Genomic DNA, 17,500 nt, shown 5'->3' on the forward strand with positions numbered 1-17,500 from the left:
TTAATTCGGTTTACTGCGATGAGGTGGCGAATTGTCCAGGCTGTACCCCACCTTCCGCCCGATTGTAGCTGAGATAGGCGCCAGCGCCCCCCGCAACCCCAAAAGGGAATAAGCAGTAGAAAAATTGATGGATGGATGGAATTCTGTTTACTTTGTTTATATCATTGGAAATGAAAAAAATATTTGTTTCACATGTTTTATTTTTAAAGTCTCCTTTATGAGCTGCCACCTTATCCTGGTAGAGGAGTTTCCGTGTCCTAATGATCCTAGGAGTTACGTTGTCCGGGTGCTTCCGTGCCCCCTAGTAGGGTCTCCCAAGAATAAACAGGTCATAGGTGAGGTATATGACAAAGAGCAGCTCAAAGACCTCAATGAAGAATAACAAAGGATCCAGATTTCCCTCGCCTGGACGCGGGTCACAGGGGCCCCCCTCTGGAGCCATGCCCGGAGGTGGAGCATGATGGCGAGCGCCTGGTGGCCGGGCCTGTTCCCATAGGGCCCGGCAGGGCACAGCCCGAAGAGGCAACTTGGGTCACCCCTCCAATGGGCTCACCACCCATAGCAAGGGCCATAGAAGTCGGGTGCAATGTGAGCTGGGCGGAAGCCGAAGGCAGGGCACTTGGCGGTCCGATCCTCGGCTAGATAAGCTAGCTCTTGGGACGTGGAACGTCACCTCACTGGGGGTGAAGGAGCCTGAGCTAGTGCGCGAGGTGGAGAAGTTCCGGCTAGATATGGTCGGACTCACTTCGACGCACAGCAAGGGCTTTGGAATCGGTTCTCTCTCTCGAGAGAGAGAGAGAGAAGCTGGACTCTCTTCCACTCTGGCGTTGCCGGCAGTGAGAGGTGACGGGCTGGGGTAGCAATTGTTATTGCCCCCCGGCTCAAAGCCTGCACATTGGAGTTCAACCGGGTGGACGAAAGGGTAGCCTCCCTCCGCCTTCGGGTGAGGGGACGGGTCCTGACTGTTGTTTGTGCTTACGCACCAAACGGCAGCTCAGAGTACCCACCCTTTTTGCATTCACTCGAGGGAGTACTGGAGAGTGCTCCCCCGGGTGATTCCCTCGTTTTACTGGGGGACTTCAACGCTCATATTGGCAACGACAGTGAAACCTGGAGAGGCATGATTGGGAAGAATGGCCGCCCGGATCTGAACCCGAGTGGTGTTTTGTTATTGGACTTTTGTGCTCATTACAGATTGTCAATAACAAACACCATGTTCAAACATAAGGGTGTCCATATGTGCCACCCTAGACCGCAGTTCCATGATCGACTTTGTAGTTGTGTCATCGGATTTGCGGTCTCATGTTTTGGACACTTGGGTGAAGAGAGGGGCGGAGCTTTCTACCGATCACCACCTGGTGGTGAGTTGGCTGCGATGGTGGGGGAGGATGCCGGACAGACCTGGCAGGCCCAAATGCATTGTGAGGGTTTGCTGGGAACGCCTGGCAGAGTCTCCTGTCAGAGAGTTTCAATTCCCACCTCCAAAAGAACTTTGAACATGTCACGAGGGAGGTGCTGGACATTGAGTCCAAGTGGACGATATTCCGTACCTCTGTTGTCGAGGCGGCCGCAAGGTGGAGCTGTGGCCACAAGGTAGTTGGTGCCTGTCTTGGCAGTAATCCTAGAACCCGCTGGTGTCCCAGCGGTGAGGGATGCCGTAGGGCTGGGCGATATATTGATATATGCAATGTATCGCGGGTTTGTCTCTGTGCGATATAGAAAATTACTATATTGTAATATTTGAGTAGACGTTCTCACGCAGTTGTTTTTAGCTGCGGGCATTACACTACAGGCTCTCCTCGCTCTTTCCTGTGTCTCCTTCTCACAGACAAGCAGGCGCACATTCTTACATACGTCACATACTGTCACGTCATACGTCACATACGTATACGCCCTCGCCCAGCAGAGAGGTAGCGGCGTGGCTAACGTTAGCTCTGATACTAGCAGGTTGTTGCGAGAGAAATAGTGTGAATCTCGTAACAAATGAAGGAAGAATTAATTCCCAAGAAAAACATCGTCTGGCGGTGGTTTGGCTTCAAGCGGGAATATGTCGAATAGACAATTTTAATTTGTCATGTATGGGGCACAAGCGTTGCTACCAAAAGTAGCATTACTGCTAATTTGTAGCATCATTTGAAAAGTCACCTGCCAATAACTTTAATAAATACAGTTTTGGTAAATTGACTTATTTGTGATTTCCTTCTCTGCATGAAAGTTTAAAAGTAGCATATATTAATGCAGTATGAACAAGAATGTTTTAATGTAGACACATAGAATCATCACACTGCTGTGATTACTGTATGTATATCCAGTGTTCATTCAAGGCTAAGGCAAAATACCGAGAAATATATCATATATTTCGATATGGCCTAAAAATATCACGGTATTAAAAAAAGGCAGTATCGCCCGGCCCTACGATGCCGTCAAGCTGAAGAAAGAGTCCTATCGGGCTCTTTTGGCTCATAGGACTCCGGAGGCAGCAGATAGGTACGGACAGGCCAAGCGGTGTGCGGCTTCAGCTGTCGCGGAGCAAAAACTTGGACATGGGAGGAGTTCGGGGAAGCCATGGAAAACGACTTCCGGACAGCTTCGAAGCGATTCTGGACCACCATCCGCCGCCTCAGGAAGGGGAAGCAGTGCAGTGTCAACACCGTGTATGGTGGGGATGGTGTTCTGCTGACCTCGACTGCGGATGTTGTGAATCGGTGGAGGGAATACTGCAAAGACCTCCTCAATCCTAGCCACACGTCTTCCTACGAGGAAGCAGTGCCTGGGGAATCTATGGTGGGCTCTCCTATTTCTAGGGCTGAGGTTGCTGAGGTAGTTAAAAAGCTCCTCGGTGGCAAGGCCCTAGGGGTGAATGAGATCCGCCCGGAATTCCTTAAGGCTCTGGATGCTGTGGGGCTGTCTTGGTTGACAAGACTCTGCAACATCGGGGTCGGTAGTCCTGGATTGGTAGACCTGGGTGGTGGTTCCTCTCTTTAAGAAGGGGGACCGGAGGGTGTGTTCCAATTATCGTGGGATCACACTCCTCAGTGAAGTCTATTCAGGTGTACTGGAGAAGAGGCTATGCCGGATAGTCGACCTCGGATTCAAGAGGAACAGTGTGGTTTTTTTCCTGGTCGTGGAACTGTGGACAAGCTCTATACTCTCGGCAGGTTACTTGAGGGTGCAAGGGAGTTTGACCAACCAGTCTACATGTGCTTTGTGGACTTGGAGAAGGCATTCTGTGGGAAATGCTCAGAGAGTATGGGGTAACAAACTGTCTGATTGTGGCGGTCCGCTCCCTGTATGATCAGTGTCAGAGCTTGGTCCGCATTGCCGGCAGTAATTCGGAACCGTTTCCAGTGAGGGTTGGACTCTGCCATGGCTGCTCTTTGTCACTGATTCTGTTCATAACTTTTATGGACAGAATTTCTCGGCGCAGTCAGGGCGTTGAGGGTATCTGGTTTGGTGGCTGCAGGATTAAGTCCCTGCTTTTTGCAGATGATGTGGTCCTGATGGCTTAATCTGGCCAAGATCTTCAGCTCTCACTGGATCGGTTCGCAGCCAAGTGTGAAGCGACAAGGATGAGTATCAGCACCTCCAAGTCCGAGTCCATGGTTCTCGCCTGGAAAAGGGTGGAATGCCATCTCCGGGTTGGGGAGGAGATCTTGCCCCAAGTAGAGGAGTTCAAGTACCTCAGAGTTTTGTTCACGAGTGAGGGAAAAGTGGATCATGAGGTCGACAGGCAGATCGGTGCGGTGTCATCAGTAATGCGGACGCTGTATCGATCTGTTGTGGTGAAAAAAGAGCTGAATCGGAAGGCAAAGCTCTCAGTTTACTGGTCGATCTAGGTTCCCATTCTCACCTATGGTCATGAGTTTTGGGTTATGACCGAAAGGACAAGATCACGGGTACAAGCGGCCCAAATGAGCCTCCTCCGCCGTGTGGCGAGTTTCTCCCTTAGAGATAGGGTGAGAAGCTCTGTCATTCGGGAGAAGCTCAAAGTAAAGCCGCTGCTCCTCCACATCGAGAGGAGCCAGATGAGGTGGTTTGGGCATCTGGTCAGGATGCCACCCGAGCGCCTCCCTAGGGAGGTTTTTCGGTGACATCCGAAAAACCACGGGGAAGACCCAGGACACGTTGGGAAGACTATGTCTACCGGCTGGCCTGGGAACGACTCGGGATCCCCCGGCAGGAGCTGGACAAAGTGGCTGGGGAGAGGGAAGTCTGGGCTTCCCTGCTTAGGTTGCTGCTCCCGCGACCCGACCTGGGATAAGCGGAAGAAGATGGATTGATGGATGGATGGATGGACGGATATTTTTTAAGTACACTTTGTAATAAACATAGCTATAAAAACATTGCTTCAAACTACAACTTAATTTTAGTTTTTTAGCTGGAATAATTTGTCTAAGTTGTTTATTTATTTGTAAAATGTTGCTAAAAAAACCCTGAAAAAAACTAAACTTCAGTTTTTTAACCATGCTAATGGATGCTAGTTGTTCCTAATATTTTGCTGTGTTTGTCCCCCTGCTCCCCACAGGCTAAACGTAAAGAATGAGTGTAACAAAATCCACCGACAACCTCTAAATCCCATGCGGACAATTTCCTCGCCTTGAACACAATGAAGTTGCCTGGCAACCAGACGGCCGTCCAGGAAAGAATGCCCTCACTGTTAACGTCTCAAACTATAGCTCTCTCCTGACCGCAGCTTTATACGTCCTATCAATCGTCTCCAAGCGAGGACATAAAGGCATTAGAGTACAGCTTGGTATACACAAAATGCCACAAGGGGATTTGGACTGTGCTCGTCTTTCAGAGGACAAAGTTCAGTTTAATGAAAAGCTCAGTGTAACAGGGAAGACAACTCTGTGACAGTATGAAGGCCTGCTCTGGAAAAGTTTCACGACAAAGACTCTTTTATATGAAATGTGTTAAAAACTGACTTCTTGGAGCACTTTTTGTGGTACTTTTCCCGGATGTTGGTATTAACAAAATTTGTAAGGAGACACCTCGAGGCAAAATGTTATTTTTTTCAAGTTGCACTCACAGCAGAGCAATGATGAAATGTGTTAGCATTGCTCGTGGTCCGACATGTTGAATGTACTCAACGTTTAATCCCACCCTGCTGATGTGAAGGGAGGAGGAGCCAGCTTCAGAGTCACGACAGTGTGACGTGTTGTGCTGTCAGTTGATGCACACAGTGCGTTTTTCGTTATAACACAAGTTTACATCACTTTGATAAAGAAGGTGAGAAACACTATTGAATTCAAGAATCTCTAATAAATGTAAAAGTGATGTTCAATGTTGATCCGATTTATTGTATTCCACCTAATCCTTGTATTGTGTGTTATTTTCTGTGTGTAAAACTGTTCTCTACATATGCATTTTGTGTTAACATTGTTGGCTTTATTAGATTTTCATCTGTGTAACGGATTAATATGGAAAACCTAAGTAAAATAAATAGATACCGTATTTCCTTGAATTGCTGCCAGGGCGCTAATTAATTTAAAACCTCTTCTCACTCCTGCGCTTACCAAAGGCATGCGGTTAAAGTAAGCATGCGCTAATTAATTTAAAACCTCTTCTCACTGCGGCACTTACCAAAGGCATGCAGTAAAAAATTTAGTGTGATATAAGCTTGGACCTTAAATCCTCCTGAATAGCTTTTAATCTTCAAATTACCGGTATTGAAATCAGCCTCCTTCATTTTGAAAATGATGACAGGGGAAGTGTCAGTCGTGACGTCACGAGTTTGACCAGGCGGTAATACTAAGAATGCGCTAATTATTTTGGGAAACGAGTTTGACCCGGCAGTAATTCAAGGCAGGCGCATACTATATGCCCTGCGGCAATTCAAGGAAATACGGTATGTATATTATTTATAGGGGTCTACATTACACATTTTGCTGAAAAATAAACACTTCATAAAAGAAAATATTTTCTCACTTTTTTTGAGGTCAGGCTGGCCTGACGTCCCGCGCTGAAAGTACCCATAGAAGGGAAATTAAAGTTGTGTCACCCTTACTGTACAATTTCTACTGTTTCCTTGCGTTTTTCTTGATTAGATGAGGAAATATTTTTTGTTTATGCATTCATTTTCCTTTCCACTGTAGGATGAAATAACTTACCCCACTCATAAAGTGACCAAACAACTAAACTGTATTAACTTATGTTGTGGGTTATTTACTTATGTATTTGTTTTTTATGTATGGTGGGGTGAATAATGTCGTCAAAGGGTTACAAATATATTTTTTTATAATGACAATAAAGATCTCTTGTTTGATATAATTTAATGCATTGATACAGTATATGCATGTATTTATTTGCTTGTCTTTTTCTTCTGTGTGGGTATGCTTACATTATCAATTTATTAATGTATTTTTTTTTGTTGCAAAAGTCTCTACTTTGTCTCAAATTAATTGAATGTAAATAATTGTTTATTTATTCATTCAGAAATAAGTACACCTCTAAACAAGTAATGCTGATGTGAGTCATTCACTGAGTGTACCATTTTATATAACAAGATAATGTCACAGCCCAAAACATCTGGGGCCTTATGTATTAAGCACTGGTGTACGCTCTTTATCACTTTAAAGATGAGCTGTATTAAGAGTGAACTGTGGAAATGTGCGCATGCGTCACCTACGTACATTTCTATAGGCTGTGGATATTTTGGCGACAGACAGAGGCGGTCGTTTGGGCTTAGCCAACATTTGATTGCGACAAAGAAAAAAGATCGAAGCAAGGAGAGAAAACTCACTTTTCCGCCACCTATTGTTGTGGCGATGTGTTCCTGTGACTCCTGCAGCAGCCAGGGGTCGTGTCACATCAATGGCACCGGAGACGTCGGCTGCTACCGCAAGTCGCTCTCCTGTGTAGTAATAATACAAACCCCGTTTCCATATGAGTTGGGAAATTGTGTTAGATGTAAATATAAACGGAATACAATGATTTGCAAATCCTTTTCAACCCATATTCAGTTGATTATGCTACAAAGACAAGATATTTGATGATCAAACTCTTAACTTTTTTGTTTTTTGCAAATAATAATTAACTTAGAATTTCATGGCTGCAACACGTGCCAAAGTAGTTGGGAAAGGGCATGTTCACCACTGTGTTACATCACATTTTCTTTTAACAACACTCAATACATTTTTAGTAAATGAGGAAACTAATTGTTGAAGCTTTGAAACTGGAATTCTTTACCATTCTTGCTTGATATACAGCTTAAGTTATTCAACAGTCTGGGGTATTGTTTTCGTATTTTACGCTTCATAAGCGCCACACATTTTCGATGGGAGACATATCTGTCCAGATATTTCTCCAGTAAAGTACCCGCACTCTTTTACTATGAAGCAACGCTGTCGTAACACGTGGCTTGGCTTGTTTTGCTGAAAATAAGCAGGGGCGTCATGATAATGTTGTCTTGGATGACAACATATATTGCTCCAAAACTGTATGGACCTTTCAGCATTAATGGTGCCTTCACAGATGTGTAAGTTACCCATGCCTTGGTCACTAATACACCCCATACCATCACAGATGCTGGCTTTTGAACTTGGGTCTATAACAATCCGGATGTTTATTTTCCTCTTTGTTTCGGAGGACACCACGTCCACAGTTTCCAAATATGATTTGAAATGTGGACTCGTCAGACCACAGAACACAATCTTAGATGAGCTCGGCCCAGAAGAGCCGGCAGCGTTCCTGTGTGTTGTTGATAAATGGCTTTCGCTTTGCATAGTAGTTTTAACTTGCACTTACAGATGTAGCGACCAACTGTAGTTACTGACAATGGTTTTATGAAGTGTTCCTGAGCCCATGTGTTGATATCCTTTACACACTGATGTCGGTTTTTGATGCAGTACGACCTGAGGGATCAAAGGTCCGTAATATCATCGCTTTCGTGCAGTGATTTCCCCAGATTCTCTCAACCTTTTGATGATTTTACGGACCGTAGATGGTAAAATCCCTAAATTCCTTGCAATAGCTCGTTGAGAAATGTTGTTCTAAAACTGTTCGACAATTTGCTTACAAATTGTTGACCCTCGCCCCATCCTTGTTTGTTAATTAGTTAGCATTTCATGGAAGCTGCTTTTATACCCAATCATGGCACCCACCTGTTCCCAATTAGCCTGCACACCTGTGGGATGTTCCAAATAAGTGTTTGATGAACATTCCTCAACTTTATCAGTATTTATTGCCACCTTTCCCAACTTCTTTGTCACGTGTTGCTGGCATCAAATTCTAAACCTAATGATGTGCAAAAAAAAAAAAATGTTTATCAGTTTTAACATCAAATATGTTGTCTTTGTAGGATATTCAACTGAATATGGGTTGAAAAGGATTTGCAAATCATTGTATTCCCTTTATATTTACATTTAACACAATTTCCCAACTCATATGGAAACGGGGTTTGTAAATTGAGTAATCACACAAGGGGGGGGAAGCATTCAACATAAACACATTGCCTCATCTACAAGTTTAGTTACGTTTTAACACTGTGTTCCTGTTAATGATAAACATAACCACAAATAAATAAAGTATCAATATTTTGATTTGAGAATCGATATCGTAGCATAATATATCAGTATCGATTCACACATCACGATTAATAGCAGTTTAGCAGCCTGCCACGCTATCAGAGTTTAAAGTGCAGTGTCATCTCTTGCAAGAGGCGTGGCCAAAGTAGCTGTTATATCACGCGTGTAGTTTGGATATTGCATCATGACAATGACACATACCGCGTGAAACCATATTTGTAACAATTATTATGTTAACGAGCCATATATTTTACATGAAGGCAGCAGTGTTTTGATGCTGAGGCAGACTGATGGATGCTGATGATGAAGCAGTTTTGCTCTACTGCATCACGGAGGAGCCCTCTGATTGGCTGGAGGACGACGCTAGGGATGCAGCTACAGCCAACGATAAGGAAAGTGTTGAATCGCAGTAACACTGCAGCCGCGCTACCCACAGGACGACACAGGCGCTCTTACCACCACATCATGAGGGAGATCGTGCACATCCAGGCTGGACAATGTGGCAATCAAATTGGGGCCAAGGTATCGCTTCTTATAAAGTCAAGTAGAATTAAACTGCATTGAAATATTTCTGTATTTACTAAAGGTTGTGAAAGCTTTTGATTTTAAATCTGAAATGTTCTATGCATGCTTTTGCTGTCCATAAACATGTTCAAGGTTGCAGGATTAACAGGCGGTCAGCCGAAATATAGGCTCCACCTCCCTCCTGCACAACTACATGAAATAAATCTCGTTGTGTTCATGACCCTGCTCGCCTCGCCCTTGCAGTTCTGGGAGGTGATAAGCGACGAGCACGGCATCGACCCATCAGGCAGTTACCAAGGCGACAGCAACCTGCAGCTGGAGCGGATCAGCGTGTATTACAACGAGGCCTCGGGTAAATGTCCGTCCCTCCCAATAACATGCGCAATGAGGACTGTGAGCTAAAATATCTCTCCATCTCCATTTCTACCCCTTGGGTCCATAGGGAGCACAGGTACAGTGGGGCAAAAAAGTATTTAGTCAGCCACCGATTGTGCAAGTTCTCCCACTTAAAATGATGACAGAGGTCTGTAATTTTCATCATAGGTACACTTCAACTGTGAGACACAGAATGTGAAAAAAAAAATCCAGGAATTCACATTTTAGGAATTTTAAATAATTTATTTGTAAATTATGGTGGAAAATAAGTATTTGGTCAACCATTTAAAGCTCTATCTGATGGAAGGAGGTTTTGGCTCAAAATCTCAAGATACATGGCCCCATTCATTCTTTCATTAACACGGATCAATCGTCCTGTCCCCTTAGCAGAAAAACAGACCCAAAGCATGATGTTTCCACCCTCATGCTTCACAGTAGGTATGGTGTTCTTGGGATGCAACTCAGTATTCTTCTTCCTCTAAACACGACGAGTTGAGTTTATACCAAAAAGTTCTATTTTGGTTTCATATGACCACATGACATTCTCCCAATCCTCTGCTGTATCATCCATGTATCCATTTTGGTATAAACTCAACACGTCGTGTTTGGAGGAAAAAGAATACTGAGTTGCATCCCAAGAACACCACACCTACTGTGAAGCATGGGGGCGGAAACATCATGCTTTGGGGCTGTGTTTCTGCTAAGAGGACAGGACGATTGATCCGTGTTAAGGAAAGAATGAATGGTGCCATGTATCGTGAGATTTTGAGCCAAAACCTCCTTCCATCAGTGAGAGCTTAGAATGGTTGACCAAATACTAATTTTCCACCATTATTAACAAATAAATTATTTAAAATTCCTACAATGTGAATTCCTTTTTTTTCCCCCACATTCTGTCTCTCACAGTTGAAGTGTACCTATGATGAAAATTACAGACCTCTGTCATCATTTTAAGTGGGAGAACTTGCACAATCAGTGGCTGACTAAATACTTTTTTGCCCCACTGTATCTGCAGTCTCACTGAGACCACACCTCACGCTGCAGACTTACTTCAGTTCATAGAATGATGTCATCTTAGTTTGTGTGGTTTTCATTTGCACACACACAAACACAAATATTTAGTTATTGGGTTTCACTATGTAAAGGGCATTGAGTCTCTAGAGAAAAGCGCTATAGAAATATAATTCACGATATACAATTTAAATCAAAACACCTACTGCGCTGTCTAAAAAGCAAACCTTCCCCAAACAATAGACAAGTCAAATGGAACCTCAGGAAAAAGTTATGGAATCACCAGTCTTGGAGGATGTTCAATCAGACCATTCAGTTTGATTTTGGAGAAAAAAAGCAGCTAAAAGACATGACACCAGAGTATGGTCATTTCCAATGGCAACTAACTGGCTTTAAGAAACACTAAAATGAATAGATAAAATAAATTGTGGTTGTTAGCAACATTTTCATTATCAAAACAAGCAGTTGAAAAATGATGCAATCAGTCAATTCTAAGCAAAAGGATGGAATCATCACCCTGGATCACGTTAAATGTGTTCATTAGTCCATCCATCCATCCATTTACTACCGCTTATTCCCTTATGAGGTGGCAACTTGTCCAGGGTGTACACCGCCTTCCGCCCGATTGTAGCTATGTTCATTAGTCTGCAGTTTAAAAGAATGTTCTCCATTGGCCAAATTTTCAGAAAAAAATGTGTCAGTCTATCTATTTTTAGCAACACTAATACAAAACCTCACAATAATTTCTGATTAAAAGCTAAAAACGTTATGGCAGGCCGCCTGAAAAAAAGAACGGGATTATACATGTTTTTACTAAATTAGACACCGAGAATGGACATGAAAATAAAGAATGTGGGATTTACAATATTAACTATGAATGATAGAACACTGACTATTGACAACATATGAACGTCACGACGCCCCCTCTCCATCGACATATTTTACAAGCAAGCGAAACGCAACACGTGCAACAAATGCAGCGAAATATAAATGATAAATAAATGGGTTGTACTTGTATAGCGCTTTTCTACCTTCAAGGTACTCAAAGCGCTTTGACGCTACTTCCACATTAAAACACTGATGGAGGGAGCATGTCATGCAAGGCACTAACCAGCACCAATCAGGAGCAAGGATGATGTGTCTTGCTCAAGGACACAACGGACGTGACGAGGTTAGTACTAGGTGAGGATTGAACCAGGGACCCTCGGGTTGCGCACGGTCACTCTCCCATTGCGACACGCCGTTCCTTTATATAAACGCAAAGGGTAAAAAAAAACCCACCTACAATCTGATATATCTCTAAGCTTTAGAACTTTGTTGTAAAAATCTCCTTCCACGTCTGTCCCTGACACCCGCATTTTCAGGCTTGCTCTGGAAACGCTCCCCACCCACTCCGCCTGGTGCCTCATTTGAGCTGCAGTGACTTAGATTACCATAGTAACTAATTAGATTACCATAGTAACTAGTATATCATGCAAAAGCGCAGATTCCAACCATTAAAATACTTTGTATAGTTCAAGACTTAGTCATTTGAAAACATCACAGCACATCATAATTGGAGCTAGAGTTTCCATCTTAAAACATTTTGGGGGAATGTCCAGCGGGCCAAATTGAAAAGCTTAAGCATGTGGCCCCCGGGCCTTAATTTGCCCAAGTCTGAATTAGGCCATCAACGTCATCCACCTTCAAGGCAAGTTTATTTACAGAGCACAATTTGGGGTGGTATAGATCTGTTAGGAGAGTGGTCGTGCCAGCAACTTGAGGGTTCCAGGTTCGATCACCGCCTCTTCCAACCTCGTCACTACCGTTGTGTCCTTGGGCAAGACACTTTACCCACCCGCTCCTAGTGCCACCCAAACTGGTTTAAAAATGTGACTTAGATATCGGGTTTCACTATGTAAAGCGATTTGTGTCACTAGAGAAAAGTGCTATATAAATACAATTCACTTCACAATTTCTAAGACAGCATTTCAAAGCGCTTTAGAGATGCAACAAAAATTATGGCGTATAAAATCATTAAAAAAAATTAATCATCATAAAGATAATCATGAATTAATTTAATTCAATGGAAGGAGTGCAGATAAAATACCTTTAGTTGTCATATAAAAATAAACAAGTGTTTTCAGCCCTAACAGGTTTAACTTGTCTTCATTTGGACCTGAATTAGCTCTTGTCCCCCTTGAAGAAATAAGTCAAGTTAGAATTCTATATTTGATTCTCAAAAAAGGGTTAGGGTTTCATAAAGCCTGTTATAAAATTAGCCTCAACCCATTTTTTTTAAAGAGTTATTAAACATACAAAACTCATCTGTAGTAAGATGATGAAATCAATAGATATTTAAATAAAGTTTATGTTATTAATGATGTATGTTGACATTATTTCAGTGGTTCTCAAACTTTTTTTGCCAAGTACAATCTCAGAAAAATGTGGCTCTCTAACTGCTAAGTATTTATTAAAAACAAGGCAGGGGTTTTATTTAACAATTATATTTACTGTTTGGCCACTGCAACCTTATACATAGGTTTGAACAGTAACACTGTGTTTGAATGTAGGAAAATAAAACACTGCTCTTCAATCAAGTGCTTCCTTGGCGTACAACTAGATCACAGGTGTCAAACTCAAGGAGCGGGGGCCAGATCTGGCCAGCCACGTCGATTTATGTGGCCCCTGAAAGGGTGGAAATATGCATTTTCTTAATAAATGTATTACAAAAACAAATATACTGTGTGCAATTATATATATTTACACTTTAATAATCTCTAATAATAAAATACAATATTATACTGTCATACATTTCAAAACATTTTTTGTTCAAATAAAGAGAAATACTTAAATATCTGCTTGACTTATGATTTCAAACCAACAAATACAATTTTACAGTAAAACTTCACAGTAAAATCTACATTCATGCTGTTATTCAATATAGAGTAATAATACACTATAAAAACACAACAACTGTAGATTTTACAGTATAAAAACTAGCATGTATTTTTCTGTAAAAAATTGGGGTAATTTAAGACCATGTATTTATTTATTTTATATGCTGTAAAAAATAAACTGCAAACATTATGGTAAAATTGTGGCGACTGAGTTTTTAACAGTAGTCTAAAGATTTGGTGTTGTACAACGCGATAAAAAAAGACAATCAAATACATAGACAATAATACACGTTTTATATATACACATTTATATTCATACTGTAAATCATTCACTCTGAGGGCAGCCATGACTGCGATGTGGCCCTCAATGAAAACAAGTTTGACACGCCTGCACTAGATGGAGCCCGTGTACCACTGGCACTACACGTATCACAGTTTGAGACCCACTGGTTTAATATAGTCACATATGTGGGGCAAAAAAGTATTTAGTCAGCCACCAATTGTGCAAGTTCTCCCACTTAAAATGATGACAGAGGTCTGTAATTTTCTTCATAGGTACATTTCAACTGTGAGAGACAGAATGTGAAAAAAAAAAAGGAATTCACATGGTAGGAATTTAAAATATTTTTTTTTGTAAATTATGGTGGAAAATTATTATTTGGTCAACCATTCAAAGCTCTCACTGATGGAAGGAGGTTTTGGCTCAAAATCTCACGATACGTGGACCCATTCATTCTTTCCTTAACACGGATCAATCGTCCTGTCCCTCTTAGCAGAAAAACAGCCCCAAAGCATGTTTCCACCCCCATGCTTCACAGTAGGTATGGTGTTCTTGGGATGCAACTTGGTATTCTTCTTCCTCCAAACATGACGAGTTGAGTTTATACCAAAATGGATACATGGATGATACAGCAGAGGTTTGGGAGAATGTCATGTGGTCAGATGAAACCAAAATAGAACTTTTTGGCATAAACTCAACTCGTCGTGTTTGGAGGAAGAAGAATACTGAGTTGCATCCCAAGAACACCATACCTTCTGTGAAGCATGGGGGTGGAAACATCATGCTTTGGGGCTGTTTTTCTGCTAAGGGGACAGGACGATTGATCCGTGTTAAGGAAAGAATGAATGTGGCCATGTATCGTGAGATTTTGAGCCAAAACCTCCTTCCATCAGTGAGAGCTTTGAATGGTTGACCAAATACTTATTTTCCACCATCATTTACAAATAAATTATTTAAAATTCCTACAATGTGAATTCCTGGATTTTTTTTTCCACATTCTGTGTCTCACAGTTGAAGTGTACCTATGATGAAAATTACAGACCTCTGTCAACATTTTAAGTGGGAGAACTTGGACAATCGGTGGCTGACTATATACTTTTTTTGCCCCACTGTATTGTATGCCTTTGGAGGTTTTTCTGTAGTAAAATTAATAAAGAAGGTATAGAAAAGACAAAAGGGAAAGTGGTGCAAACAAAGACAAGTCTGAATGCCTGCGTGAATGGACTGTGCCGACTCAGCAATTTAAAAGGCCCACTGGTCTTGAATAAGGAATGCATTATGTTGCAGGAGTTGCAAGTGAAGTCAACTGCAAGGCTAAGATAAAAAAAAAAAAAACTGAAGCAGATTTGATAAGTAAAAAGCAGGTGGAGAATGACATCGTCTACTTTGTCATCCCAAAGGCAGCAAATTTGTCCCCCGCGCCATCTTGGTGGACTTGGAGCCAGGGACCATGGATTCAGTTCGCTCCGGCCCTTTTGGACAACTGTTCCGGCCTGACAACTTCGTCTTTGGTGAGAAGATTTGTGAGGCGGCCTCACAAAAACTCACACACTGTGTCCTTCTGTGTCCTCGCTGCACCCTAAAGATTCCAGTGGAGCCTCTCAGCATTGTGTCAGAGGACCGTGCATTCCCAGCAGGGTGCTATGTGACGTGTTGTCAGCGCTTCTGGTGGTCTCAGCAAAACAAAAACCTCAGGGAGCTAAGGGAGGGGCACCCTTCAACAAGGCAATGACATGGATTACTTGTCCTCAGCACCCAGACTAAAAGATCTATAAGCCATATTCCTGGGAGTGCAATGATTAGCTCTTGCTACACATAGCCGGAGTTACTCTATGTGGGAATTTTGGTTGTTATAAATAAATAACATATCAAAGTAAATAGATTGTAAAAAACTACACACAAATGAATAAAAAAAAAATCAATATTTAATCTATATAAAATACATTTTAAACTACAGACACAAATTAAATCAAAAGATACAAACAAAATACAATAACAAAATAACAAAATAAACACACAGTGCTGTGTAGAAAATGCATTAGCTGTAGCTACTTAACGTCAGAATTTTATGAGGAAAAGTCAGAATATTGAGAAAAGTACTTTTGAAGGGAAAATAAGCTATTAAAATTCTGGGGGGGAAAGGGAAGGAGTCGTAATGTTAGGAAATAAGATGTTTAAGTTGTAATTTAAATAAGAAGAAACACAAAAATGTAAATTAAAATGATAGGAAGAGTCATATTTGATTTGTTGTAATACTGATACAAAAAAGGTTATAAAGTTTTAATATAACAAGAGCAAACCTACAATAAGTAATAAAGTATAAAAACAGTCTTTTTTTTTAGAAAAAAGTAAGTTTAACATGACCTAAAATTAAGTTTAACAACCCCTATAAGCGATCTGCGGGAGGCCCCATTTTGTATGAATAAGCACATTTAAAGGCCTACTGAAATGAGATTTTCTTATTTAAACGGGGATAGCAGGTCCGTTCTATGTGTCATACTTGATCCTTTCGCGATATTGCCATATTTTTGCTGAAAGGATTTAGTAGAGAACATCGACGATAAAGTTCGCAACTTTTGGTCACAAATAAAAAAGCCTTGCCTGTACCGGAAGTAGCAGACGATGTGCGCGTGACGTCACTGGTTGTAGAGCTCCTCACATCCTCACATTGTTTACAATCATAGCCACCAGCAGCTAGAGCGATTCGAACCGAGAAAGCGACAATTTCCCCATTAATTTGAGCGAGGATGAAAGATTCGTGGAAGAGGATAGTGTGAGTGAAGGACTAGAAAAAAAAAAGGCGAGGGCAGTGGGAGCGATTCAGATGTTATTACACACATTTACTAAGATTATTCTGGAACATCCTTTATCTGCTTATTGTGTTACTAGTGTTTTAGTGAGATTATATAGTACCTGAAAGTCAAAAGGGTGTGGTGACCGCCATTGTCTCTGAGGTAAGCCACGCAGCTGCAGGAGGACGCAAGCTCCGCTCATAACTACGGTAAGAGCCGACTTATTACCACAATTTTCTCACCGAAACCTGCCGGTTGCCATGTTGTCGGGAACCATGTTCGCTTGACCGCTCTGATACATAGTAAAGCTTCACGTTCGGGCATATTAAACAAGGAAACACCGTGTGTTTGTGTGGCTAGAGGCAGCTGCAGTGCATCGCTTCCCACCTACATCTTTCTACTTTGACTTCTCCAATGTTAATTGAACAAATTGCAAAAGATTCAGCAACACAGATGTTCAGAATGCTGTGTAATTATGCAATTAAAGCAGACTACTTATAGCTTGGATCGGGCTGGAAAAAAATGTCCGCTACAACCGGTGACGTCAAACGCACGCGTCATCATACCGCGAAGTTTTCAACAGGACACTTTGCGGGAAATTTAAAATAGCAATTTAGTAAACTAAAAAGGCCATATTGGCATGTGTTGCAATGCCAATATTTCATCATTGATATATAAACTATCAGAGTAGTAGTGGGTTTCAGTAGGCCTTTAAGATGTCAACTCATGAGTGGCAGTTGCAGTTCATGTGACATTTTTATGAAATTCCTAGCTTCTTCCTGCTCCGTCACTGATAACAATACAATGGCAAGTTTCTCCAATTGTTTTCATGATCCAATGCGGCACCCAGTGTTGGTGCTAAACCTATTTTTTACAGTCCTACTGGGATGGAATCCGGGCCAGAGATGTGTCAGAAACATATGCAAATGTATGATTTATCCATATAAAATTTTTTATTTTGCACCACAACCATAAATTATTTACTAATTATTTCACTTGAATTTATGCTAGTACAAAACATGCATCAAATCAAATGCATGTTTGAATAAAGAAGTATAAAAGTGTGAACATTTTTTGTAACGGAGGGTTCGAAATGACATTCTGCTTAGG

At 41.7% G+C, this 17,500-nt stretch overlaps 1 protein-coding gene across 1 annotated transcript in view; it reads left to right on the forward strand.

The window, feature by feature from the left end:
- Positions 1–8,802: 8,802 nt before the first annotated feature.
- LOC133568392 (tubulin beta chain-like) overlaps positions 8,803–17,500 on the forward strand; it is a 9,993-nt gene continuing 1,295 nt past the window's right edge. The window contains exons 1-3 of the mRNA XM_061920285.1: positions 8,803–9,050; positions 9,297–9,405; positions 14,999–15,109. Coding sequence (XP_061776269.1) covers positions 8,823–9,050; positions 9,297–9,405; positions 14,999–15,109 — 448 coding nt within the window. The 5' untranslated portion in view covers positions 8,803–8,822. The remainder of the gene's footprint in view (positions 9,051–9,296; positions 9,406–14,998; positions 15,110–17,500) is intronic.

The sequence above is a fragment of the Nerophis ophidion genome, linkage group LG14, assembly GCF_033978795.1.
Source record: "Nerophis ophidion isolate RoL-2023_Sa linkage group LG14, RoL_Noph_v1.0, whole genome shotgun sequence".
Taxonomy (NCBI): Eukaryota; Metazoa; Chordata; class Actinopteri; order Syngnathiformes; family Syngnathidae; genus Nerophis; species Nerophis ophidion.